We start from the raw sequence: 27,024 nt of genomic DNA on the forward strand, positions 1-27,024 counted from the left end.
AAAAAAATATCTATTGAAATATTTATGAAATAAGATGGAGAGTAATGGAAAGCTGAAAAGAAGCATGCTTTCACTTTGTTAAATAAAAAAGGGTAAGAAAGGCCCAATAAATAATGATTACTTGTATATTAATATATATAAAAACAAAGGGGTTGTTTCAGGAAGACAAAGGCTATATAAAGGCAGAAGAAAATACAAGCCTGTGGCTATTTACTGAACATTTTATCTATAGGAGCACATTTTGCATAGAAATTAGTTCAGAAAAATGCATGAAAATGCATAGAATAACAGCAATGTGATTGAGAAAGCCCCATATACAAAATGGAGTTTCACAATACAAGTAGTCCCCGGGTTACATACAAGATAGGGGCTGGTTTGTTCTTTAGTTGAATTTGTATGTAAGTAGGAACAAGTACATTATTTTAATAAATGCAAATAGGACAGATGTTTGTATCAACATATTATTAGGCAGCATGATGTCAGTTACTTTAAAAAAATCCTCACTGTGAGTTAATCACAAACGAAGCAAAAAAAAATCTTTATGGAGCCTAGACATTTATTAATTTCTGGAGCAAGCTGTGCTTTGAAATGCAATGAAACAATGGATGAATGCAATGACATGGAAGTAGCATCACACATTGAGACAAGATAGACTCAGTTTACATCTTAATGCCAGCTTAACAAAACTGTTGGCATTTTACCTTCTCCCATTCAAACTGCTGGAAACAGCTGTCTTTCACCAGTTCATGGCCTACATTGGCCCAAGGGTGGCAGATGCTTTTCAAACATTACTTCCTCTAGAACAGTGTTCCCCAACCTTTTGGACGTCACGTCACTACTAAATTTATAGACTCCGGACCGCGCATGTCCCGGGAGCCGTGTATCACTCAAAGGGTAAGAAACTTCGCCCAGAGTGATGTTGTGATGCCAGAACCCTCCCACTCTCCCATTGCAGGTCCAGAGACACAACCTGCCCACCGCCCAGAGCCTGCAATACATATGGCACACATGGTCCGTGGCTCTAGCCGGTGCGTGGCTCTTGCGGACCACAGGTTGGGGACCACTGCTCTAGAAGGTTATTCCTGCTCTTTACAATGTGAAGGAATATCTGTCTCTATTGGTGCAACAATGCTTTTCATCTGACTACATGACCACAGATACCTGGTCTTGTAAGCATAGGCAAATGTTTCGAATTCACTGGGTTAACCTCCTGGTTCCTAGAGATGGAAAAGTTGAAGCACAGTGCATAGTACTTAACTTTATAGTGCTACCTTGTTGTTTGATACTTTAAGTCGTCTTCATCTTTCAAGTTCTTCTAAGCATTAGGACCATTAGTGCCACCTCCAACCCCAACCCCTGTTACCTTCACAGCATTCCAGGAAAATGCTGCAGCTTCTTTGCCTGGTGGAAAGCAGCCATGTTGGGCAAAGAGCTACTGGAACTTCTTTAGGCTCTACCTACCAAAGGTACTGCCCCTGATGACCACCAGCAAACTGGAAAGCTGCCCACTACCAAAATGCTCACTAATGATGTTTCTATTGATAACCATTGACTGAAAGACTAATATTAAGGTACACAATGGGGAGGTGCTGCCAGCTATGTATTTTAACAACAAGCAACCCTGATCTAACCCACAGGGTTAGATCAGGGTTGTTTCTTTCTTATAAAACTGAACCAAATGTCAGATGTTGGTGTCAATTTTCCAACGCATCCAAATCTGAAAAGCAAAACATTATGGGATAAGGGAAAGCTATATCGGGTAAAGTTTTTAACTCCATCAATTATTGCTCATCAATTATGGCTGCAGGACATACTCTTTAATCCCTTCAGCAGAGCATAGTATGCAGGGGATGCAGAGACTTGCATCGATGGTTCTATCATAGGTGGTTCTATCGATTTGTAAACATGGAGTCATGCCATGACCATTTTAGCAATTTTAATATGTAGCAAATATGAAAAACTATTTAAATAAAAACTAAACATAGTAACCTTATAAACATGGGGTTAACAGAGTTTTCATCCAGCTTGTTAGTAGATGAGACTCTATTATTATGCAAGTAATTGATTTATCACCTTAGAAAGGGTTGGTTAAGGAAGTGAGGTGTTAGGAAATGGGAAGGAAACAGGAAGTGAAGATGGAATGAACCCTGATGAAATGATAGAGCGAAGCATAATTTATAATTCAGTAACAACTATTTGTGTATAATATTATTATATGTCTAAACTAAGATAACAGATAAACTGAGGAGTTGGCTTCTTCAAAAGCTCATTCTATTGTCCCTTCAAAGCATGCTGATTTAAGTTTATTGGTCAGGCAGAACAATATGGCTGAGAAGAAAACCAGAGCAGGAATTAGACAGACTGAAAATATTAAGAATAAATAGAAAGCATGAGGTTCAGGTAGACAGGAGTCAGATTTTCTAGGGCCTGGGAAAAGATAAGAGAAAAGAACCAAGGGAAAATGTAGTAACCATTGCACATTTTTTTGACAAACAAGCCAGAAGAGCGGCAAAGACAGGCATGATAGGACACAGTAGCTACAACAATTTGAATGTCAAAGATAAACAGGGAAACTACCTAACAAAACTAAGGCAGACAGAAAGGCAGAAGCCACTAAAAACAAAGGTAAACAAAATAGCCAAGGGGACTGAAGTAGAACGGGGGATCAGAAAAAAAGTAAAGCACAGGATTCAATGGCCTATGTGCAGGATTTTTTTCATCACAAATGTTTTCTATAACATGACTGGTCTAATAATACAAGGATTAAGTAACATGAATTTCTGTGACAATTTAGTATTTAAAATTAGACAGAAAAAGTGTTAACAGGTAGGGATTTTTACTACAGAAGAGAATTTGTCATGGATGTTTTCCTCTTACTGTAGGCACCATTTTTATTTAAAACTAAACCGAGCTGTTAATGTGCAGTTCAATGTACAGTCTCAGCACAATTGTATTTGCATAGGTTGGAGTTATATCATCCAGGTCCAGACAATTAAGAGCATGAAAATTCTGCTTAGAAGACCATGAAATGATGTAGGTGCTGGCAATAGAAGGGGGTGCTGACATAGCCATGCTGGAGGAGGTCATTTTGCAAGGTAGATCTGCCATAATGTCCAGATCTGGGGTTCATATAAATACATAATATATAAATACATATATAAATAATAATATATAAACACATAATATATAAATACAAAATGCTATTTGGAGTCCACTTTGTCTTATTTGATTTACCAGTTTAGTTCAGTTTATTAAAATAGAAAAGTTCAAACTTTTAAACATTAACGCTATTTTATTATATAATTCTCAGCATAGTTTATTTACAGATGCTGCATAATTCTTTTGCTGGAATACTGCATATCATTTTTTCATTCTTACTTAAAACCAACTCCTGGTTAAATCTTTACGTTCCTTTAAAAGGTCTCCCATGCAGTGTTAAAAACACTGCAGCTCTGGCTGCAATACTCATCACCTCTCTTGTGTCACCAACAGTAAATCCCTTTTTAGCACAAAATGTCCTCAATTACCCAGCATGATGGCAAGATCCTGTTAGTATAGAGAACCATGGGCTTGCAACCAGTTAACAATTTAGATATTAGAGTGCCTAGAATTTTAAGCCTCCTAGATCATTTATTAAGAAAGCTAAATTGACTTGCAGCGACCTGGATGCACTTGTTTTACAACTACCAATGTTTAGTATACTTTAAAGGATAAGATTTAATCCTGTTTAATTCTTATAAAAATTGTAGGTGACTGGCTGTCATGCTTTTACGCCTGTATTATGTTACTAAACTTGAAGTAAAGCAATCTGTTGTGGATTAGTATGTCAAAAAAATAATAAACCAAAATGAAGTAAATTCATTTTTAGGTTAAGGTTTGAACTGGCTGCACACATATTTATTTCATTACAGGGATCCCTTTAGTTTTTGACCTAGGTACGACTACCCAGTACTCTTGGTCCAGAAACCACAGCTGCCTTTTATCCGCGATACATACAGAATGATTTATATATCAACATGTTATAAAACTTTCCATACACTGTGTGTGAATCTGGCCAAAGACAGAATTACATACCATAAACTTCCTGGGTGGAGGGCTGTGAAATATCCCAAAGGGGACTATGCAATATGTAGGTTTAGGTAAACCTTGTTTTGCCTAAACTATTTTTACAGTAACAATTAAGCCAAATAAAGTGCAGACAGAGTACACTTTCCTAGTTTTTGGCCTAGGTATGATTATCCTGTTTTCTTTATCAGTACTATTTTTGTCTAGGTCTGAAGGCTGTAGGCCAGGTCTTAGGAGCCTGATTCATGATACAAAGCTGCCTGTCCTGCACTGCACATTTACAGTAGATGTTGGAGTGGTCTGGGACTGACAGAGCAGTACACATGTTACAGTCAGAAGCATTTCAGTTAACCTTAATTTTGGTTTGCCAAAGCATGGATCTGTTTGTATACCTCTCTTTCAAAGAAATCTGTGGAAGTACTTAAGCACAGAAAGAAGAAGTTAGGACACTGTTCTATTATATAACACCAGTCTTTTTTAAACAGCAAACCACTTTAGTGTTAAAAAAAGGAAAAAAAACTATTGGAAAAAAAAAGCTTTATTCACAATCTTCTGTACAATGACTAATAAGCAGATACATAACAAAATTAATGAAAAAGTTACTGTAGTATCAATAGTGTGTATAATAATTTATACACATAATGCATATGTAGTGAAAACTGAAATAGGTTAAGTTCAGACATGTTGTGGGAACAACCGTCCCCATGTGGCTCCAAGAGGCTGGCACCTTACCAGCTGCTTGGCTGCCTGCACCGATGGGCTGATTCCTAAAGAACCAGAGTTTGCACATTTTACAGAGGGTGGCACTGAACCACACACATTTATTCTCTATGAGCTCCCATAAGTGAGATGCTTCATGTAGTGCCTTACCTAAAGAAGCCGTTCGATGGCCTGAGGAAGCGGTAACCACACCACAACCTCAACACCAGTCTTTACATAGCTATGCTTTTCTTTTTAAATTATATATTTTTAATAAAAAGTACTATGTTTTCTAAATATGATTTCTAAGTATAATGTTTCCTGCTGCAAGGACCCAGGGAATAACCTGTTTAACTTGCAGTATATTAAAACAAACCAACCTGACTAGAGATGAGTACCATAAAACAGTTCTATATTAGAGCCATAGCAGAGGTTTGCTCATATGTCCTCACTGTTATTCACCCTGTGGCTGGCTGACTGATGCCTCACTGAGTGCTGTGGAGGTAGCTGGAAGATAAAGCTGTCATTCAGTTTCTTACATGGCCTTGTATATACTGAGCTGTAGGTTGACAAGTTTTCATGTGGTCCAGTTTGCGTTTAGATAAATATGTGGCTCTGAAGAGTTTTTAATGAATTAACAAGCATTTAGAGTTTTGGAGGTTTTAAAGTCATCTGCAACAGGGCTTTCCAAATCTGGGGAAGATTGCTTTTCAGCCATATCTGGAGATTCTGAGCTCTGACGGTCTTCTGGTTCTAATACTGTCCTCTCTGTACTTGGACATGTCTGTTCCTCTGTGGCATCTAATGTGTCCTTCTTGGTGCTGGCTTGTGGCTGTTCTTCTGCTGAATGGCATTCTTGACCTATGCTATGTTCTTCTTTTTCACTGTGCTGTTCCAAAACTGGTTCTGAGCCACTGGGAGCTAGAACAAGAGGAGGATTTGGAAGATCTTTCTGCTGAAAAAGGATAGCAAGTGTCAGCCTTGCACTATGTAGGCAGTAATACAAAATATGCTGCAGCAATTTATTGACTCATTATAAACATATAGAACAAAAAAAAAATTTAAACAAGTGCAGAAGCCAAATATTATTATATATTGTAAATGGGGGGGTCAACCAACTAATTTACAAAGATAAGTAAAAATGTAATCTGCTGGACTCCTAGACAGCAGAACCACCAGCTTTCTGCTGAAGAAACATCCAGTGGGTGAGATATTTATTTACAGGTCTTCTATAATATATATGATTGAAGTTCACCTTTGAATTTTAAACATTTTTTGATGCGCAGAAGAGTTTGGAAGGAAAACTTTTTTTTAAAGTTTAGTGACTAGATATTAAAATTAATCGCAGGTACATTTTAGTAAATCATGTCTTACGATATGGCTAGTAGTGGAAAGTCAAATATAACCAGACTTGTTTAGTAATGTTGAATGCATTACTATTCAAGCATCCTGAGTGACCAAATGTCTTCAACATTGCTAAATCCAAGTGATATGATTTATAGTAACTATGTCATGAGTTGGAATAATTAACTTATCAGCAAGGAGCTGTACAGCAGCCCAGTTTATTCTTGCTACAAATTGTAACAATTTTCAATTTCAGGAACCTAGACTTTCTGAAAAAAAATAAAGGCAGTTTCTTTAATAGTGTTAACATTGCCCAACAGCAAGAGCGAGGAGTAATTTCACTCATTATACATTTTTAACCAGCATTTGCAGAGCACTTGGAAGAGAATCGCCTGCTAAGCAGGCATAAACCACATGAAGTTTGATTCCTAAGAGCTGTGTACATGTATTTATATAAAGCTTAAAAAAAAAAAAAAAAAAATGTACATAGTAAAAATATTGTCATCACAGCATGAGACCTAACAGATTTATATTTATTTAAAAGCTGCAACAGAGCAGCCAAATCCTGACTTGTCCTAAGTTCCAGGTAGTGTCTCGGCAGATGAGTCAAGGACCAGTAGGTTCTGATAACCACACTGGTGTTCTGCTCAAAGACAGGTTTTCTTTAACAAAGGTAATCACATACAAACAGTAACACTTAACAACACAAATACGATCCTTTGTGTTAATTCTGCAAGGGGTTACTCAACTTTATCTGATTTAGGGTTTAAAACATTAGTATTTCTTGAAGACAGTCATATCAAACAGGTATTCACCACAAAGCCGCTGCCCGTCCAGAACATAGGTAGTTCCTTGCGCCAAAGGGCCACAGCCAGACTTGTAAGCAATGTGCAGGGGACTAGATAGAGAAGAGCAGGCTGGCCCCTCTGCATCAGGGCAAGTGCCACAAAAGTCACCAGAAGACCGATACCATAGGCTGCAAAGAAACAAATACAGAAAGAGTAAATATACATTATAAAGATATGGCAAGGTGTGCTGGAATAGTTTAGCATCTGCACTTACTGTAGATGGCTGAAAAAATCAAGCTACTAAAGGAGGCCCTGGCATTGGGCAGTTGATAAATGCAAAAAATTGTTTTGCAGCTGAATAGGTGCTGCATTGCCTCATCTTAAAGAATAGTTTTAAATAAAAAGGCAATTATTCTTTTCTCCACTATCCAGCCAAGCAGAGCTTACCTTTCCTAAAAAACTTACCCGACTCTATAGAATGAAGGTGTTAACAATTACATAATTCCTTAGTGAAGGAAAAAAACAGCAAATGTTGCAACTTAGTTCACCTTTACCATGTTTAGCTCATAGGGAGGTCTAGAGTCTGCTTTATGAAAATAACTAGAAGGTCTGTATGCAGCTTTTTATTTCCATTTCATAGTTACCTCTTGGCTGACACTATCAGGCGACTCACATTGCCAGCACTAGCAATTTACAATTTCAGTTAGTACATGTTTCCACATTTCTTTAATTGCTCTTACAGAACATAGTGAGATGAACATAAGAGACACATACCTATGGTGCATGCTAGAAAGTAGATCCTTGAAGACTGAATTTGAATGTCAAATCTGTTACAGTAAGCCACTAGAAGCCCTGTATAAATTAAAAAACAGAATATAGTAAAGAATGTTTAGCTTTATATACAAATTTGCTGTTTCTTGTCACTCTATTTAGATCATTTAGTGTAGTTTCCTGGTCGACAAAAAAAAAAAAAAAAAGCTTGATTGGAAAGTGTGAAAATTGTGAAAATCAGGCAATGCCTAAAACCAAAAAAGTAATGCCTTATGTCATTGTTATTAAAAGATGGCATACATTGTGCTCCTGTGTTACTTTACAAATAAAAAGGACACACTAGGAAGTTCCAAAAAAGTTATATGTCTTTACATACATACACAGATACCCGACACTTACTGTTAACTACTCTTATTACAGTTTAGTCTTATGTTAAATGGGTTTAACATTAAGGGAGACACCATGCTGACTACATTTGTTTAGCAGAGTATTGGAGGAGACCCACTAGTCAAGCCTATAAGATCAGTCAGAATGATAACTAACATTTTCATCAGGGAAGCTCCTCAACAGCTTACATATTTCTCTCAAGGTAGGTTTTCCCTTGAGCCAGATTTTATAAAGAATAACATAAGAAAACTGTTTTGTTATAACATGCCGTAGCAACATTCTGTCTTCTTTCAATATATGCAAGTAATATTCCAAAACAATGTAGAAAAAATAATACTAAATGTACTGTAGAGGCTGTTTTGTGGTCACTTAATTTTCTTGAAATCAAAATGGCATAACATCAAAAAAATTATTGTTAAGGTTACCTACTTACCTGGCACTAAAATATCTCCAAATCCCAAAAGAGAGAAAGGCCTGTCACACAGAGCCAGGGGTGAGGAGTTTAATCTTGGCACCTTAAGGACCATTGGGAGCTGAATGAGAACAATGAGAAAATAAATGTTAAGAAATCTTGATGTTAAGGTCCAGTCAAAATAAGGCAGAAAAATATAACAAGGGACTAAATGATAGGTAGCTCAGGGGGGAGCAAGGCTAAACTCAATTTTTACAAGACAAGGTAAGATTTATTGCCTAAATTTACTGCTTTTTTCTTTATCACATACAGTTACAAATGCCCTGATTGGTAATGGGGTTAGTTTGTAAAAATAACTGAAGAGTAGATAGAAGTAACTGTCATTATAAACTTGCATATTGTTCCTGTTACTCAAACACGAGAATCAGAAAGATGAAGGATCTATGTGACTGTATTGAAGAGTCGATATGCTTTGTTCAAACTGACAATCAGCGACTCTGTAAAACAGTACAGTGCATGAAGGCTTTGATGAACACACACCATGTAAACCATTGAGGGGGATGGACTGTAATCCCAGACAAGAACAAAGGTCTACAACAGGTACAACAATGCCAAAATTAGATGACTGTAGATAGAAAAAAGCAGCGTCTGGTCTAACCAATCTTGGTTTGTACTGCAAAATGCACACAGTATGTCAAGATTTGATGTACACAGTATGAATCAAGAGGGCCACCCTCTCTTGCTTCAATGGATCATGTAGGTAATGGTATAATAGTGTTTTTTGTATTTATGTCCACATCAGATCTAATAATACTAACAGAGCACCAGTAGAAGTTTTAAGTACTGGTAATGACTGTGTGTGCCCTGCTATGACCACACTCCAGCCATTTTCCAATGGCTACTTCCAGCATTATGACATGCTATGTCACAAAGCATTTAGTGTGCACCAATGACCTTCACAATCCTTATATCTTATTCTAACAGGGTATCTTTGAGATGGAATGGGAGGGTTTGCATTGTTAAATATGCGGCAGACAAATCTACAGGATTCTTTAATTATTTAGTCAGCATAGACTAAAAATCCTTATGCCCTCAAAAAATTGTATGGGCTTTAAAGCGTTCATCAGCATCACATTAAAAAAAAAATGATAACAAAATCTAGTAAATATAGTTTATTTGTTACATTTCCATAGATAGCAGAACTATCTTACCTTTTCCTGGGTGCTTGAATCTGAAGGGCCAGCAGCAACTTCTACCATGATGCTTTCCCCACTCTATATTATTAAAAGACATACAGGTAGTCCCCGGGTTACATACAGGATAGATAGAGACTGTAGGGTTGTTCTTAAGTTGAATTTGTATTTAAGTCGGAACATGTATATTATTTTAATATATGCAATTAGGACAGATGTTTGTCTCAACATAATATTAGGCAGAGTGGTGTCAGTTACTGTAAAAAATCCTCACTGTAAGTTAATCACAAGCGAAGCAAAAAAAAAAAAAAAAAAAAACTTTATGGAGTCTAGATATTCATTAACTTCTAGAGCAACCAGTGATATGCAAAAAGAAATAACTGCAGTTTGTCTTGGTCATTAAAGGGTTACAAAGCTTGCAGAAGAGTTCAGACTGGGCTGTGTTTAGCAAAATATTTCTTCTGCAAGTCATGCAAACCGTCCCCCTACCCCCATCCAAGCCTCTGTCCTGCACAGGAGCAAGCATGGAAGCCCCGTTCGCACCTAGGAGTCGTCCGTATATTGGATATGCTTAACCTGGGGACTACCTGAAATTCTAAGGGTTGTGATTATTTTCATTTCCTGCATTCACTAAATAAATCATTTAGATGTGCAAGTATTCCATTACTTCCTTCAATCCCTGGAGTGAAAATATTAGCCAATATTGCAGCCTAAACAGGAGTGATATAGTATATTCTGAATGACGAGGCAATGTGTTTCAGGTAGTGTATCAACAGACTACGGCTTACCTAAATATTGCATGATTGCAAAAAATGGCCTACCAATATTGGTGAAGACCAAAGTTAATCTTTAAATCAAACCTTGTTTTCTTGTGTCAAAAATAGTCCCCTCCTACTCAGGGCCTGTACTTCTCTCCTAGGTTTAAACCACACATTCCCCAGGAGTTAGACTCTATCATTGGTCATTCAAATGTAGGAACCTGATTGGGCTATGGGATACATTTATTGCTGGGCTTGTACTCCGCTTTGGAAGAACTCTAGCCACTGCTAGGAACAAATCTTCAGTACTATAGTACTGGGACACAGGGATTGATTAAACAATACACAGGTACTTGGGTTTGTGAAATCCAATTGTTATGACACCTTAGAGACTACTTCTGATCCACTTTAATATGAAGGCTTTTAGAGAGTATATCTTGTATCCTCAATACTACTTTTCGAAGTTTGAGGGGCACTGTTGAATTATGCATTTAAAGTTCCAGTGACTGGGCTAACCACTTCAAGTCTTATTATATAATACCATAAAGCAGTCAGACTGCTTTCACACACGAAGTGAGAAATGCCATTCACCCATCAATAGAGTTATGCATGTTCACAGGATACAGTAGAGAAGAGGCTTCGGGAGATTCATTTAAATGGTAACTAAGAACATATGATCCACTTTCCACCAGTAATCCTGTACTCTATAAAACAAATTTCTTACATACCTTTGTAAGAAATGGAGTGATAAACACGAAAAACACATCATATATGAAGAGAACGAACAGGAGTAAAGTGCAGCTCTGGAAGAAGAAAAAAAAGGAGGAAAAGAAGATAAATACAAAACATTTGTTTTCAATCTAATAAAAAGCTTATTTAATATAAATTAGTAAACTGTTTTCTTAGAATATTATTCCTATATTCAGAAAAGTTCGTGTAAAATGTATTTATTATAAAAAATTTGACTCCTGCAGCTACTTGGCTAGCATTACATTGTACACTAGGGGAATCTTCTAAACAAACTGCCCAAAACAAAGATACCCAACGTGCCTGGCTCATGTGAAATGCCAATTTTTTAGAAAATACGTTCTGCACAATATGAAACAAAACATGCAGATTATGAACAAAAGTTCTATAGAAGGTTACAATTATTTACTTCCTTAAGACTCTTCCATTCTAAAAGTTGGAAATACAGCAAGGATTCCAGCAACAAGGTCACCTTACATATGTTGGTAGCCAACTAAAATTCTACATTGTCTGTGATCTTATAGTAGAGCTAAAGCCAAAAAAAAAAATAAACAGTTGCACATTAAAAGGTAAAATACATTATGGTTTTTCATCGCACTCTGTTAGTACTTCCTCTATTTTCCCTTTTCCCTCCCCTGTTGTGTCCACCCTTTTTGTTCTTTTTTTACAATCAAGGTATGGTAAGATACTTAGCACTTCCCATCTGGAATGTTTATCCAGGTTTATAACTTTGGCCTGACAGAGTCCACTTTTGTGACTACATGTGTTCTACAAATTGTTTTGGGAAGGAATGATTAATAGGCTAGGTTTAATATTAATGTTACATATAAAGCTACATATATGCCGGCATGTTGATTTGTAATCTGACCATACCCTGGGTTTCTTTAATTCTCGTTTATGTTTGTTTAATATTTTTTTCTCTGTTATTTTTATGTTCTGAAAATTCCTAATAAACACATTGAAATACAAAAGGTAAAATACCACAACAAGCTATTTCTGCAGTATTCAGCTTTAATCTAGATTTTACCATGCAGTCCTGCTTTTCTGCCACTAGATGTCAACCTCAATCTGATGGCCATCACTATGGGCCTGATTTATTAACCCCCCTGGCGTTCTAATTTTGTCAGTATTTTTGTCAAAAGTGTTACATTGTTTTGCGTGGAAATGTGTTGTTTATTATAAAAAAAAAAAATGAAATGTTTTTTAAATTTGTCCAAACAAGGGTAAAATAAAACAAATAAAACGTTTAGATTTTTTTTCCATTTTGGATTTATTTTTCATAACTTTAGCACTATGATCAATGTTTCAAAAGTAGATTACAATGCAATCTGCTTTTGAATTTCCCATCAAGCCAGGCCTCGGGCATACCGAATCTGGGGATGTGATCCAGAAGCTGGCCAGGAATCGCCGAAGACACCGCTGGATCGAGGGAAGCAGGTATAAGTTTTTTTTCCTATCTAGTGTCTGGCTCAGGGTTACCACATTTGGCATGTAAAATTCACCCTTAGCTACACTGGGGAATAGCGCCAAGGCGGGTAAAGCTCTCCAAGGCTGGGGAGGATACAGTTTCATCAGTGAAGCTGGGTGATCCCATGAACCTAGAATGGATTTCTTAAACGTTATTTGCTATTTGTTATCAAATGTTTTCAATCCTGGACCAGAACCATTACAGGTTTGCTGGATCGCCCAGCTTCACTGATGAAAGTGTATCCTCTTCAGCCTTGAAGAGCATTATTTAAATCAGGCCGTAATATTTCTTGATGTTTTTCTAAGAGTAGTTTTTCCTGGACTTGCCCTGTTACTGGTCAATGAAAGGAAGGCAGCACATTAATGAGTTCATCTTTGTGCTACTGCTGAACCCTTCTATCAGCATTTAAGCCAGCACATGAAATGACTGGCTCTTGTGATATTTAATACTCAGCATTTCTTCTACCTTAAATGTGGGCAAGCGGATGGTTTTCAACATGTATAGACAAAAAGCTATGCCAAGAATATCCTGGAGAATCCACGCCCACCTAGAAGAGAAAATATTTTTACATTACAGATTCCCAAATTGCTTCTTTAAAATAAATCTGTTTAGGTGGTTATACTTACTGATCTTCATTTCGATATACTCCCCATAAAACACTAACAGTAATACAGAATGAGGCCAACAGAAGCTTCCATATGGGTGGTCGATTGTGAAAGTATGGAAGGTTATTGTCTGGAATTCTAATAAAGAATATGAAAATTTTGAGCAGGTTTTGTTTGGAATTCTGATATAAAATGTAATGTTTTAATTCAATAGTTAAACGTCAACTGTACATTTAAATGTAACACAGAAATGTTTTATACTAAGAATAAAAAATGTGAAATCATCCAGTACATCTAAGAGATAGTAGTATTGCTTACAAAACAAAGAGCCACAAATGGAAGACACACAAGGCCACAAGTAAGACACGGAGTGGGAATTTATGCATGATCCTGTTTAAAACACCTATTAATCTGCTAGAGATCCAGAGTGCTCTGAACTTCTTGTAGAGACCCAAAAACAAGCTATTTTGTGTTGCCAGCCCTCCACAGGGAGCACATTGAATTTGTATTATATTAACAGGTATTATCCTGTGCTTGTGCAAAAACAAGAGACAATAAACATGTATTGCTAAGTAAGTTTATTTGTTAGTCACACAATATAAATAGCCTGCTCACATGGTGACAGAAATTTCCAGTTGGATTTGAAATACAGTAAAGAACACATAAAATACAAAACTGCCCTACCCCCTCTTACCTGCACTTTCCATATGGGATTCTGCGCACAAATGGGAAGAGACAACTGTAAAGACCAATGGATGCAGCCAAACAGAATATTGCAATGATTACATAAACTGCAACAAAGAAAAATACGTATATAAAAACGATATACCAGTATGCACTCTTTACATTTTAAATTACAGTTTAAATGCTTTTTGAAAACATTTCTAGGGATAAAAACATGTGATTGTCTGCCTATTGGCTACATTAATGAAATCATATCAAATTTACAGAATATCAATCATAGATTTAGGAGTTTCAAATAATTGCACAGATAGAGATTTACTGGCTTACAAAAAATATTGATTTCCTTCCTAAAAGTCATTATTTATAAATAAATACCACTTATTGCAATTAGTTTACAAAAGATATACGTGGTCCAAAAAGAAGCTGATTATACCTTTGTATTTAGTATGGTACTGGTAAACATATAAAGTGCTTCATGTACACAATGACCTTTCAATGAATTTCAAACTAAACCAAAGCAATCAATTAGTTGCTCTGGGACAAAGAAATATTTAAAGATAATAAACATGAGCAAGGATTGCAAATATTGATCCAGTAAAATAACGTGCAATTCCCTAAAGCTAGCTAGGTGAAGAATACAGAAAAAAAAACTTCTTAAGTAGTGTGGAGGAAAAACACGACCAGACCCAAATTTTCACACATACTAAAATACAAATATAGTGAATAGCTTCTAAAAGCTTCCAAACGTTATTTATTTTTAGAGAACCTATAGAAGAAATAGGTGGTCCTATCTTAGGATAGGATTGGGCAGCTGGCTGGATTCAAGTACAATATATTGGGCTATTGCTGGCTAATCAGTAATGTTAGTAGATGGTGAGCAAATCCAGTCTTGAAACAATTTTCAGTGCTGTCGGTGTGTGCAGTGCATTTCTCTCACTTTGCTCTATAGGCCTAAATATGAATAGTAATCATGTGATTATTGCATATAAAACTACTCTCTAGCATCCATCACCAGGATTTAGTAAATAACAGTAAAATCATCTAAGATTACAGAAAATTGTGTATATGCAAATAAAAGAACATTGCAAAAAAACATATACGGCAACGTCAAGTAAGTTGCACAGATTTGTGAAGGAGATGAACAATTTGCCAAGTGAAGGAAAAACAGAGGAAATATCCAGCTGCGGTTTATTTACCTAAGCGATCATAGAACTGGTAGAGAAGAATCAACATTGAGCAACACATAACCACAAACACACAGATCATGACAGGGGTGACGTCCACAGTCTCATCATCATGCTTCTTATCTGACCCATCATCCCTCTTATGCTTCATGTACCGCCTGCAGATAGGAGAAACAGAAAATCCTTACTCACAATGGATATTTGCACAAGACACGGGACAGCTGTACATTTCTTACATTTGAAACATTTTGAGATATCAAAAATGTAATGCCCTATCTGTTAAAGATATTGTTGTTGGTGTTGTGGTGCCCATTTATAAATTCAGTCAAAGGGGGACACTGAATTATATACATTTACTAGCATATTATAACATTTTATGTAACATCAAATAAAACAATATACATAATGTAATTTCAAATGCCTTTAAAATAAATTTACATGAAAAACATAATAACACTAAAATGCTTACTTTTTCACATCTCTGCTGCCAGCCCAATAACCACCAATGGCTACAGTTCCTACAGCCATTACAAAAATGATGACCATGTTATAATCCAGAACAGGTTCCTTTGGTGCATACATAGCCACTTTTACTGAAGGACCGAATGTCTAGCAAAAAAGGGGAGAGAATGGTCAGCTAACAGATAAGCAAACAAAAGCTACATATTTTAGGTACCCCTAATATTACATAAAACCTTACCTTTACCATTACCATTAAAAATAGAAAATAACTCTATAAGAAAATAACACTATCCTGTTATTACCTTTTTTCAGGAATTTATACAATTTAGGACTTCAAAAATAAATATAAATTGTTTCAAATATTACAAAAAAGTCAAAAGATGGTAATGTTTATTGGTTGTGCCAATAAGGAGGCTGTTGAATGTTACCCAGAAGCAAAAAAGCAAATGTTATTCTTATTTCAGCTTTTCCATTTTTACCAGATTTTTTTCTTACCTTACTGATATCCAACATATCACTGTAGCTGAGCAGAGCCACTGGAATATCAATCTCTACATACTGACTACGATTACCACCAGGAGGGACCTGAAAAGAATATTGATATAATCAATACTACACAGATATATTAAACATTAGTTTAGTTCTCTTTTTTGAGTTTCTTGATTTTCAAGTTAAAAATTACATTACATTTAAAGATAAATGTACTGAGGAAACTTTGCTTCTGTCTGCAACCAGCCTTGACTTTTTTTCCTGCTTACTAAAGTTCTGCTAAATGGTTTCCTGCCTGTTTGCATTGTTGGTCATTTTTTACACGAGGAGTAGTGTGGGGGCATTAGCAGGACAACATCTGCACCTCCAGTGGCTGTAGTGAAGACTCTTCAGGGTGGCATTCTGGAAAAGTCTGGCACTGCTAACATGGAGGGTTAGTTAAGTGTGACAAAGTAGCATGAAGATGCATTCCAGGAAGAACTAAGAAGTATCCTAAACACAAGCTCAGGGCACAAAAAAACATGCTGGATTTGCCTGTCAACACAAATTTTGAAAGCTGCAATTATACAGAAAATCTATTATATCCCTTTACTCACCAACTTTTCTCTGCTAACGATAAGAAGGCCACGTGCTCCATTGATTTGGGCCAGTCGCACCTTCTCATAAAAAGTGCAATTTCCTCTCATAACCATAGGGATACGATTACTGAAGCCACCTTCTGGGACATCCGCAGGGGAACAAAGAACAGATGTAGTCTGATCTTGGAGATGAAGCAAGGCCTAATGATGGACATTAAAAGTGTTTAAACAAACCAGTGAAATAGTGGATTTATCACAATCTTAATGCTTTACTAAGTACATTGGGCCATTTGTTATTAGTTTCTGCCCTCCAAAGGAGTTCAAAAACTAAAGTATCTACCAAAATGTTACCTAGTTTGCTGATTTAGTATGAATAAATATACAAAGAGGGCCGTCTATATCAATTTAATTTTCCTAGTCACTGTGACCCAACAAAAATGACTTTTTCATTACTGTTAAAAAATAGTGGGATTTAGTTAGGTCTTACTGTTGTCTGTATCCTTATCACTTCCTGCCTTAGTGATCACTCTTTCTGGGACAGGAAAAGGGGAGAAATTGTTGTCTATGTTATCCACAAAAAAAATGTATTTGCCCCTTTCTTTGATCAATAAGGGCATGTATTACTCTTTCTGACCTGCTTCAAGTGGGTTTTGGACTCCTAAAGACTTCTATGGGAATGCAAAACCCATTATTTTACTTTCCACTGTCTACTAACTAACACTTTTTTTTACCAGCCAATGAAGCTCAGAGGCATTGTGAGACTTTTATATTTCAAGGTTTAAAGATTGGATAATTCGTTCATTTCTGTATTGTAATGTCTATGTAAAAATCACTTCAAAGGCCAAATCTTCATACAGTATATATTTTGGGGCACAGCATTGTAAAACAGTGACCAGGGAGTGCAGAGTCTTTTATATGAGGGCTACAAGCACTAGGCTTTGGTTTTTTGGCTTGAACATTACGAGGTACTGGTAATCTTTTAGGCAGGTTTGTCAGTGACCCAGGAGGTTTTAATACATGTGTATTTTATGTATTAGTATTGTATTAATTGACTTCTTTTACAGCAAGCTTGTGCCCTAACAGCAAACACAGAAGATTATGTATCACGTAATTATGTACACTCATTCATGCAGTCTTACTGCCATTTTCCTACACACAGTGCAGCTGGCCTGCCCTGACAGTAAGAATGAGTATAGCAAATCAGATTTAGACACACATCAAGCTAGATCACAAGATTTGCTCATACATACGAATTATACTGCAAACTAATTAGCAATAGAAAAAACTGATATTCAGAGAACCTTCTATTTAAACTTTCAATTACACGGCAAATGATTTATGGAGTTGTGAGCTTGATAATGGCTTTGTGCCATTACACTGCAGATAGAAATTGAAATGGCGATGATCACTAAGCCTTCAGTATTAAATACATCATAAACTAGGCAATTCAGTGTGAGCATATGATAAAACAATACGTATTAGCATTTATCCAACCACAAATCAGAACACTAGAAAGATCTGGATTTACAACAAAAACTATGGACAGACATGTGATCAGATCATATATAGTTACATAGCTATGAAATAGAAGTCTGGAAAAGGTTACTTACAGCTTTGGTCAGGTCATGAGGCAAATGAGCCCATTCAGAATTAAAAAGAATACAGTAATCTTTGGCACTGCCACCACTTTTCTCTGACGTTACATGAACCATTCCATATCCACACAGTACCTGAAAGAGATTACAGAAATATTTATATACACTGAGCAAAATATTTCATAAAAAAAAATTTGCTGCAAATGATTATTACTATCCTGTACTTATATAGAGCCAACATATTACACAAGGCTCTGCCATCCATAATCATGTCACTAAGGCCCCTTTCAGTGGCAATACCACATGCTCGGCTGCACTCAGATGAATAGGAGCGGTTGGGAACAATTTTATGCATGCAGTTGCAATCACATTGTAACGTAGTTGTAGAAAAACCAACATAGTATTCTGGAGACGCACAGGTCTTCATTACTAAGGTGCAGATACAGAACAATTCTCTATATACACCTTGACAAGGAAGACTTGGGTGTTGTGTTCTCTGCTGCAAAACTCCAGTAAATCTAAGGTTTGATAATACAGGAATTCAGAGGCTTCATACCCTATAATAAAAGGCTTAATAACATCTCCAAATTGTCATGTTGTATCCACATTTGCTGTCCCTAAAATGTTTCAGAAATAGATATGTTGGCATTACACGGTGTCCCTATTTTATAGATTTCTTATTCTATGTAAAGTAAAATGTTACAAATCAGCCAAAACACATACTCCCAATTAGTCACCTTTAAATCCAGAATAGCAGCAACTCCTAAATAATGGCTATGAAGGAAATAAAATATATCCTTGGGGTTTGACTAAATACAGCTTCCAGTAACAAGATTATGGTATGAAGTGTCCTTCTATGTCCAAAAAGTTCTGATATTGTTTTAAATAAACATCTTTGTGCTACCTTCCATGATAAAAAGACATTAGGAAAATTGCTTTGCTCTGGACTATACTTAGAGACTATATAAATTACAGTAATTATTATAATTATTATATTCTCTCAAAGACTCATACAACAACTGATTGTTTGTTTAAGGAGAATAAAATCTAAACACTGTAAATACACATCATAATATGCATCATTTCTGGTCTCGGGGTTAGCTCACATGCATATTTGCACCCATATTGCAAATATACCAATAACCTAAAACAGACATGTTGATATTGTTCTGAAGCAGATTCCTGTCTGGGAATAATACACACACACAGAAGAAGATTATTACTGATCGTATCCTTTTTTCCACTTAAATGATACCTAAATAACTACTGTCAGCCAAGGTACCTTAAGAACACATTTTAATGAATCAGACGTCCAAGACAACAGGAGTAGATGCTGATGGAATTAAGATAAAACAAAGACATCATACTGATCCATAAACTCTGTAATAAATGCTGGAAACATTTGCTGGGAACACATGCCTTGGATTGTGTCCTGTAAACATTCCTTCTGAATTATTCACTAACAAAATAATTATTTCATGTGTCATACTATGCAGTGGGTGTTTTACACATTTCAATAAACTTTTTTCAGATATATCTAATGCATTTGCTCTCAATATCCATAACTATATAATTTGTAGTAAAGCTTTTACAATGTTACATTGTTTGCTGGAGCTTTATAATCTTCAAAATTTAATCTGTATACTCTAACAAATTTAAAAAAAAAAGAAAGAATTTTGCCATTCCACGGTGCAGGAGAGGGCAATGTAAATATTGTTGGATTTTCTTGGCAGTTTCGGATTTCTCTACACCTAACACACCCTATGTAATGTTTCTTTTGTAATCACTGCTCATGGTAGCAGACACCCCCCAGATGCCCACTGTTTAGACATGAAATTGTTTTCAGTAATGAATGTTCCACCTACTTGTTTTTATGCAGTGAGTTTTAAACAAATGCTGCTTGCTGTACTTGGGTGGGGTTGTCAGCCGCTACATATTTCTCTGGGATGACAGCACAGTAAATTGAATTATGTATGCATGGCCAAAAAATGAAAAAAGTTCCCTTTCAACACTTACATAAACTGCATGATAAAATACATATAAAATGGTCCCTTTTGGGTTTTTTCTATCATGTTTAATGCCAGTCTTCCTTATCTTCTCATGTGAAGTTGGGAGGAAATGACACATGACCTGAGAAGAATACGGTTAGGAAAAACCAGCACTGCGGTAGGTCATAAGGAGAAAGGCGCCTGACACCTTCTTCCCATATACCATAAAATTACCAGAATGCAGGAAAAATGTCATTATAAATGACTTTGTTTTACTATAAGGAACAATTAGTTTTACAGGTCTTCCTTAAACCATAAAATCTATAGAAAACATGTCCAGATGTCTCACATCTTGTCACCCTATGGAAATTATTTTCTAATTTAATAGAAATTACAGATCATGTTCATATTGGTTGTAGTTATTTACTGCACTGAATTAAACAAGCTTCATCCTGGCATCATGCAATATTCTAAGGTTATAAAAACCGATCTGAACTGCATACTGATTTACTGTTGTATGTGAGATATACCGTCTTTGTCAGCAACATGTCCAAATTGCTCAGCTGAAAAAAAAAATTTCAGGAGAACCTTGGCCATCTTAAGCTGCAATGCAAGGAAATGAAAAAGCTATAAAAGAGTAAAAAATGATTAAAAAAGCAGACTGACAGGATGCAATAAACTAACTTACCAATTCTTCTACCAGTGAATGGACACTACAAATTTGTCATCAACCAACACTTCTGGGTGTGTTGGATCCCTGCATTTGCCCAATATTTCAGTGGTATGATTCTGCACCCCTAAAGGGCCACGCTGGCTAGCATGTAAAACCTTAGCCTTCAGTGGAGAAACTAGTTTGTTGCAGTAGAGTAAAAGTTCTATTCATTGGTGACATTACTAATATTATATTAGTAGTGTATTACTAAGTAGTATTCTGGTACACAAACAAGACAGAATTGGTTGGTGCAAGCCCTGCCAGTAATATAGCAGGTCCCTACATCTGTTACTTTTGTTGGTCTGTATATAGTTTTTGTATGACTTGTACACATTATCATTACTACACATAATAATATAATTAATAATCATACAAATCTAGGTTTGGTATCTTCTGCTTTTGGTGCCACCACATCCTCCAACTAATGCATGGGAGAACACCCACAACATCCCAACCAGTGCATGCGGTACAGAACATAAAGCAATCCCAGGAAATGTGCTCAGTAAACATTCAGCATTATGTACATACCTGTCAGCATCAGGTTTATGCATACATATCCCAGCTCTGGCCTGCACATAAGAACATTATGACTTCTCATTGGGGCGAGGAGTGTAGTCATAGACAGTGAAGGGAGGCAATAGGGAGGAGGAGGAGGAGAGGGAAGACACAGGCACAATTTTCTGCATGTAGCACAGAGGAGACGAGTTTGGAGGCAATTGCTTTCAACACTACCCCCCCTTCCCCCTTCCTCCAGAAATTGGCAGGGTTCCCGGAGGGGGGGGGGGGGGGGGATCATAATACCATAGCCATTTTTTCATCTTGGAAACGATATGTTCCAGCACTGTACCTCGCAGTTTTGATTGTACCCCTGAGGAAACCTTAAGTATGAGAAACGCGTCGGTTAATAAACACCGTCACACGTATGCGAATGATAACCATAATTTAGGACTATGCTGGTTTCTGCGTACCTATTGGACCATAATAGTACTGTAAATAGTGGTTAGTTGCCTGACTGTTTACAGCCATAACATTTTGCTCAGGATTTAGGCTTGTATATTCATGACTATTTGTTGTTGTTTATTGTTTATGAAAACTTTAATAAACAACAGTTACCTCTATGCTACATTCATTTTCGTATTGCTAAACACTCCTACTTACTATAAAAGTTTTAGGTGCTAGGATAGGCACAGAAGTTAATGCAAATATTTATATATATACATTTACTGATAAATGTAATCTGTGTACACAAAATGAGTACAGTATCTTTATGGCCTTATATGAACCATAATGCTGCCATGATGATAATTCATATGGTCCATAAACAGATAGAAAAAAGGTGAAAATAGAACATGGACCACATAGCTTTCACTCACATTTCTTACAGCATTGAGTTCTGTTGTTTTAAAAAAAGGTCAAATGCTTCACCACATAGTAGATTTATTGCTAATATGCAATAATGTGCAAATCTCTACACAGTATTTACAGTGTAACCACAAACCTGCTGCCCCACTAATGACAGACAAAATTATAATAAAGAAAAGCCTTTTATCATGACATTTTCTCTAATATAATCTGCTTTACCCTACCTTAGAAGGCAAAGTAGGTCGGCCCTACACAGAGGACAGCACATTAGGGCTTTGACCCATCAATTTATCAGACCCGTCTAATTTATCTGCTAAAAATATGTCTGGCTAAGAGACACCTGAAGTACTTATTAAGCAAGCCTACTATTATTCACATTCACATTGTTCAATTCCCTGCAATGCAAAGAAATCTAGAACAGAGGCCGTTAGACACAAGTCATTAAAAACAACTCTGCAGTGTATTTCCCTCCCAACTGCTATGAACTATGACAAGTGCTTGTTAGCTGCAGAAAACCATTTATAGATACTTGGCCACTCACTACTGAGAAATTCTTCTTGGCATCTCAGGTACAGTTTTGTGGAAAGCAACAGAAAAAAAGGACGTCCAAGGAAAACAACTGCAAAACATGGCTGAACTAAAACCCACTATTTAAGCTTCCTTGTCTTGAATTTGTAATATCTGGACCTTTTATAAGATAGGAGGATAGTACAAGAATGATAGATTTCTGACAACAACAAAAAACCTTTCTTTTATAAAAGAAGATTCTATTCCTATATCTGTCAGGGGTTGTTATGTTCATGGATCTGTAATACAATTTGGCATCACTGTAGTTCGTGCAAACAGCACCAGATGAAGCGCTAAAATGAGGACAGCACAGTTCAGGTCGAAGGAGTGGCAAAGAGGAAGATTAGCAGTGTTAAACCCGGGCATTTTTTTAAGTCAGGTGGGAAGACATTTTAGCCGGGTGGCTGCCCCTGTATTGTGACCCAACTCTTCAGTAACCACGCAAAAACAGCCGAGTGGGTACTGAAAAGTGCCGGGTGATGCACCCGGTTAAAAGGAGCCGGGGAGAACACTGCTTAGTGTGTGTCAGAGGGTCTTGTAAGAAGAGGTCATGTGGTTGCATAATTTTATTATGAACACATTTAACCTCCATGTCAATCAAATTTTTTTAAAATAATATTTATGTGCAGTATTGGCTAATATTTTAGATATTGAAATAGTGCTTTCTATTTTTATTACAGCTAGTGTCAGTTCCAGAAAGTGACTGGGTATCACCCTCTTAAGATGTCTTGATGAAGAATTCAAGATAGAAGAGAGAGGACCAACAGTATACATACTTACAGGTCTTTGCTCCAGCTTCTTATACATTAACAGGCTGAGGACAGGGAGCTGAGTTGATTATCTGGGGCAGATAAAGCATTCGATATCAGTGTTGTGTGAAGTTTAGGACAGGATGCACACTAAAGTAGATTCTTCAACAGGTAAAATTGCTCCCAAGTATGTATTTCTGCTGTGTGTTTAGCTATTTGTAGAATTAGAGGTATGGTAATAGTTATGTGAAAAGGATTTCAATGTCGCTTTAATAATAAATATAACATGATGCTTTTAGTGCCGAAGTTTATGTAAAGTATGTCTAAATCCAAGAGCCCAAATGTTATATAAGCTCACTATTACTTAGATGTGTTTGCTGCTTTCGTTTTTTGTCTACACCATTTCACCAAGTACACCATGTGTAACCATGTGTAACTGAAACTTTAACCACTGACTGTATTCAATACAGTATATACACATCAACTGAGACTTCATATTCACCGTACTAAGGATTTAAATGGTCACCAGTTTTACTTTTATTTTTACCATTAACATTTTGTTTTATTGTAACTTTTTGGTGTTACATACTAAGAATGTATGCCATCTGCAAATAACTTTGCCATGGTTTATATTAGAAACACCATTTTGTGTGTAATGAATCTATATAATATATGTGTTTCACTGAAAATAAATCACCTTTTCAATGTAATTCCAAGTTATTGAGATGCACCTGTGTGTGTGTGTATATATATATATCTATCAGGGTTATCATTCTCCCGAGTAGTAACTAATACCAACTTCCATCACAGATCAGACTTTAAGAACAGACCTACAGTGTGCTGTCTATATTAAGGGTAAGAGTTTGAATGGGCAAAACAATGGACCTCACCTGGCTTGGAATAAAAGTAACATGTCAAAGACAACTTAATGCACATACAAACTCGTACAATACAAAACAGAAGCATTAGAAATATCTAGAAAGATGGGAAAATGCAATAGGCAAAGTTTGTAAGTAAAATATACAAGTGAGCCATTGAGGTTGAATTCAGAGAAGACCTTATAAAAGAGTAAATATAGTCATGTACTGTTTGTTGTGCCCTAAAGAAGGAAGATCTGCCATTTTGACTTGTAAAGGGATAGAGAAATTAGTAAAGGACTTCAAGCAGAGTACTGTACAGCCATCTCTATAAGTTCATGTCAGAATACTGATGCTGGAAATAATCTTTTGTGATCATTTCTAGTGATAGATGAATGAACAAGCGCTTTACACACAGTGCTGATCTGGTGTGTCTGTGTATGTTACACGATCAATTATTTCACCATGACATATTGATGGACCCCATCACATGCTGTACATATGTCAGATTTTCGCCTGGCAGTCATGTTAATCCTCCTATGTAAACTTTTTAATTACTAGCGCAGAATAAATCACTGAAGTCTGATCTGCAGTCCTTTGTCAGTGGTGCAAAAAAAGTATTATTGCATTAGTAGCAGCATTATAGTTATATGAGCCTGTAAGGAAATCGGGAAACCAGGATCACCATTCTCCTGCCTTAGTCACTTGAAGACTTTGGTGCTTGGTGATGGCATTACTTGGGCTTCAAAAACTTTTTTTGACCTACAGGAGCAAGATAATTAAAATAAATAAAAGGGAGCTAGCCTAAGGCAGTGGTCCCCAATCATTTTGGACCTACAGACAACTAAAGACCCCATAGTGACCCCAGTTAGGAAGACATGGTCTGCAGCTCTTGTCGGTGCGTCCTCCCAGCGGGGTCCTTCTCACCCCACTCGGGGGCACCCGAGAAGAAAAAAAGGAGGTGGCTTAGTTTACAACTCCTTGACACCCATTTTTTAGCTCTTATTCATCCAAAGCATTTGCTGAAGAGCATTAAAGTCTATAGGGCAGTTTGGTCTGAGACGCTGCATTAAACATTTCAAAAACCAAATGGCAATCTATATAAAAGGGATGTCAATTGCTCCTATTTGTTTCAATGATAACCATGAGTTTTGGGACTCTGTTTTGGGTTGAGGACGGGTTGTCAGTGGTGAACCCCAGTGATCGAGCTGCCAAAATCCTACCTTCTGAACACTGCCTTACTCCCCTTTTCATACTGAACATTTCTATCAATCATTGTCTTTTCATCTTCATACATTTATTCCGCTACTGAGGTTGGGACTGCCATGCCAAACTAAACTGGCACAAAGCTAAGAGGAAAATGATTTGGAAAATTTGATGAGTAATGTGATGTAATGCTACAAATAAGAGGAATCATTGAGACAAACAGGGTTGAAATATTAGGAGGGCATATGGAGGGGATTGTCATACAGCAATATAGGTAATTGGAAAACAAATGGGAGCATACCTAATGTATGCATTCCACAGGGAGATAATATCTGGGGTATCTGCCAGTTTTATAAAGGAAACACTGTATTGGTATAAATCATACATAAGAGAGGCATCAAAATGATCTCCATTGGATCTGCTTGAATATGGTAGACTGACAAATAATCAGAAGTCTATGGACGGTTCCTGGGGTGGAATTGGTGGCTCTGGGTGACCCTGGTGGTGTATAATGTATGCCCGGCTATATGAGATTTATACTACAATCACACATGGCCCTTCCCTGATATCAGCTGGAGCCTATGGCTTGCTGGATGTCCAGGGGCCCAGCTACAAGTCATACAGGGGCCCAATAGGTCAGATCTATACAGCTGACAGAAGGGATGTCCAACCTGATGGAGCCAACCCAATACAGCATGCCTGTTCTTATGATAATCATTAAAAATGTCAATAGAAGGGATGGGGCCCCAGGCTACTACCTTGTATGGGGCCCCTGTGCTTAGTCTGGGCTCAGATGTCAGAATGACCAATCACCATGGCATCCAATGACAATGAAAGTTGTGATGTGCTGGGCAGCAATGACTGGGAGTCTCCCTGAGTCTACAAAGCTCCCATTAGAAATGTCGGCACACATCACATAAAGCACAAGGACATGGCCGGCCTCCTCTGCACTCACCTTGGACAATGTTGCCGCCCAGGTGAGGAGAAAGACGGGGCCCTTCATTCTGCCTTCCTGCCGGTGCCTTCAAACTGGGAGAACATATAAAGCTCCAAGAACACTGGCAGTCAGCTGTTACTCAGTCAGCTCCATGATCTGCGCATGCGCACTGAGCCATTGCCGGTGGGATACGGGTCCCTGGCTAGCAATGGAGGGGGAGCTTCATCGCGTCATTACTGTATTCTTCATTTACACACTGCCTTCTTCATAACGCATACCACATGCACTGAAAAGGAAATACCAGCAGAGGGCGCGCGTGTGCCTCCATTTTACTCGTGAATCCAGTAGATGAAGCTCTTTATTTAATGAAACATTTCTTTCCACGGGGAGAGCCGCCAGAAGAGTTACAGAACTAAT

At 37.0% G+C, this 27,024-nt stretch overlaps 1 protein-coding gene across 4 annotated transcripts; it reads right to left on the minus strand.

Moving 5' to 3' along the window:
- Positions 1-4,592: 4,592 nt before the first annotated feature.
- SPPL2B (signal peptide peptidase like 2B) lies at positions 4,593-26,795 on the minus strand. Of its 4 annotated transcripts, none has more exons than XM_072405210.1 (15): positions 26,626-26,795; positions 18,245-18,364; positions 16,653-16,835; positions 16,063-16,152; positions 15,575-15,714; positions 15,118-15,263; positions 13,932-14,028; positions 13,259-13,375; positions 13,098-13,179; positions 11,146-11,220; positions 9,678-9,740; positions 8,488-8,587; positions 7,671-7,748; positions 6,924-7,084; positions 4,593-5,716 (listed from the first exon to the last, which is right to left on the minus strand). In XM_072405210.1, the coding sequence occupies exons 1-15, from the start codon at positions 26,671-26,673 to the stop codon at positions 5,399-5,401; spliced, it is 1,818 nt and encodes a 605-aa protein (XP_072261311.1). In that variant the 5' UTR covers positions 26,674-26,795; the 3' UTR covers positions 4,593-5,398. The 4 variants fall into 4 exon arrangements, with proteins under 4 accessions (XP_072261311.1, XP_072261310.1, XP_072261313.1 ...); XM_072405209.1 differs by having other exon boundaries at positions 4,593-5,719; XM_072405212.1 differs by having other exon boundaries at positions 5,579-5,716; positions 6,858-7,084.
- Between the last annotated feature and the right edge of the window lie 229 nt (positions 26,796-27,024).

The sequence above is a fragment of the Pyxicephalus adspersus genome, chromosome 3, assembly GCF_032062135.1.
Source record: "Pyxicephalus adspersus chromosome 3, UCB_Pads_2.0, whole genome shotgun sequence".
Taxonomy (NCBI): Eukaryota; Metazoa; Chordata; class Amphibia; order Anura; family Pyxicephalidae; genus Pyxicephalus; species Pyxicephalus adspersus.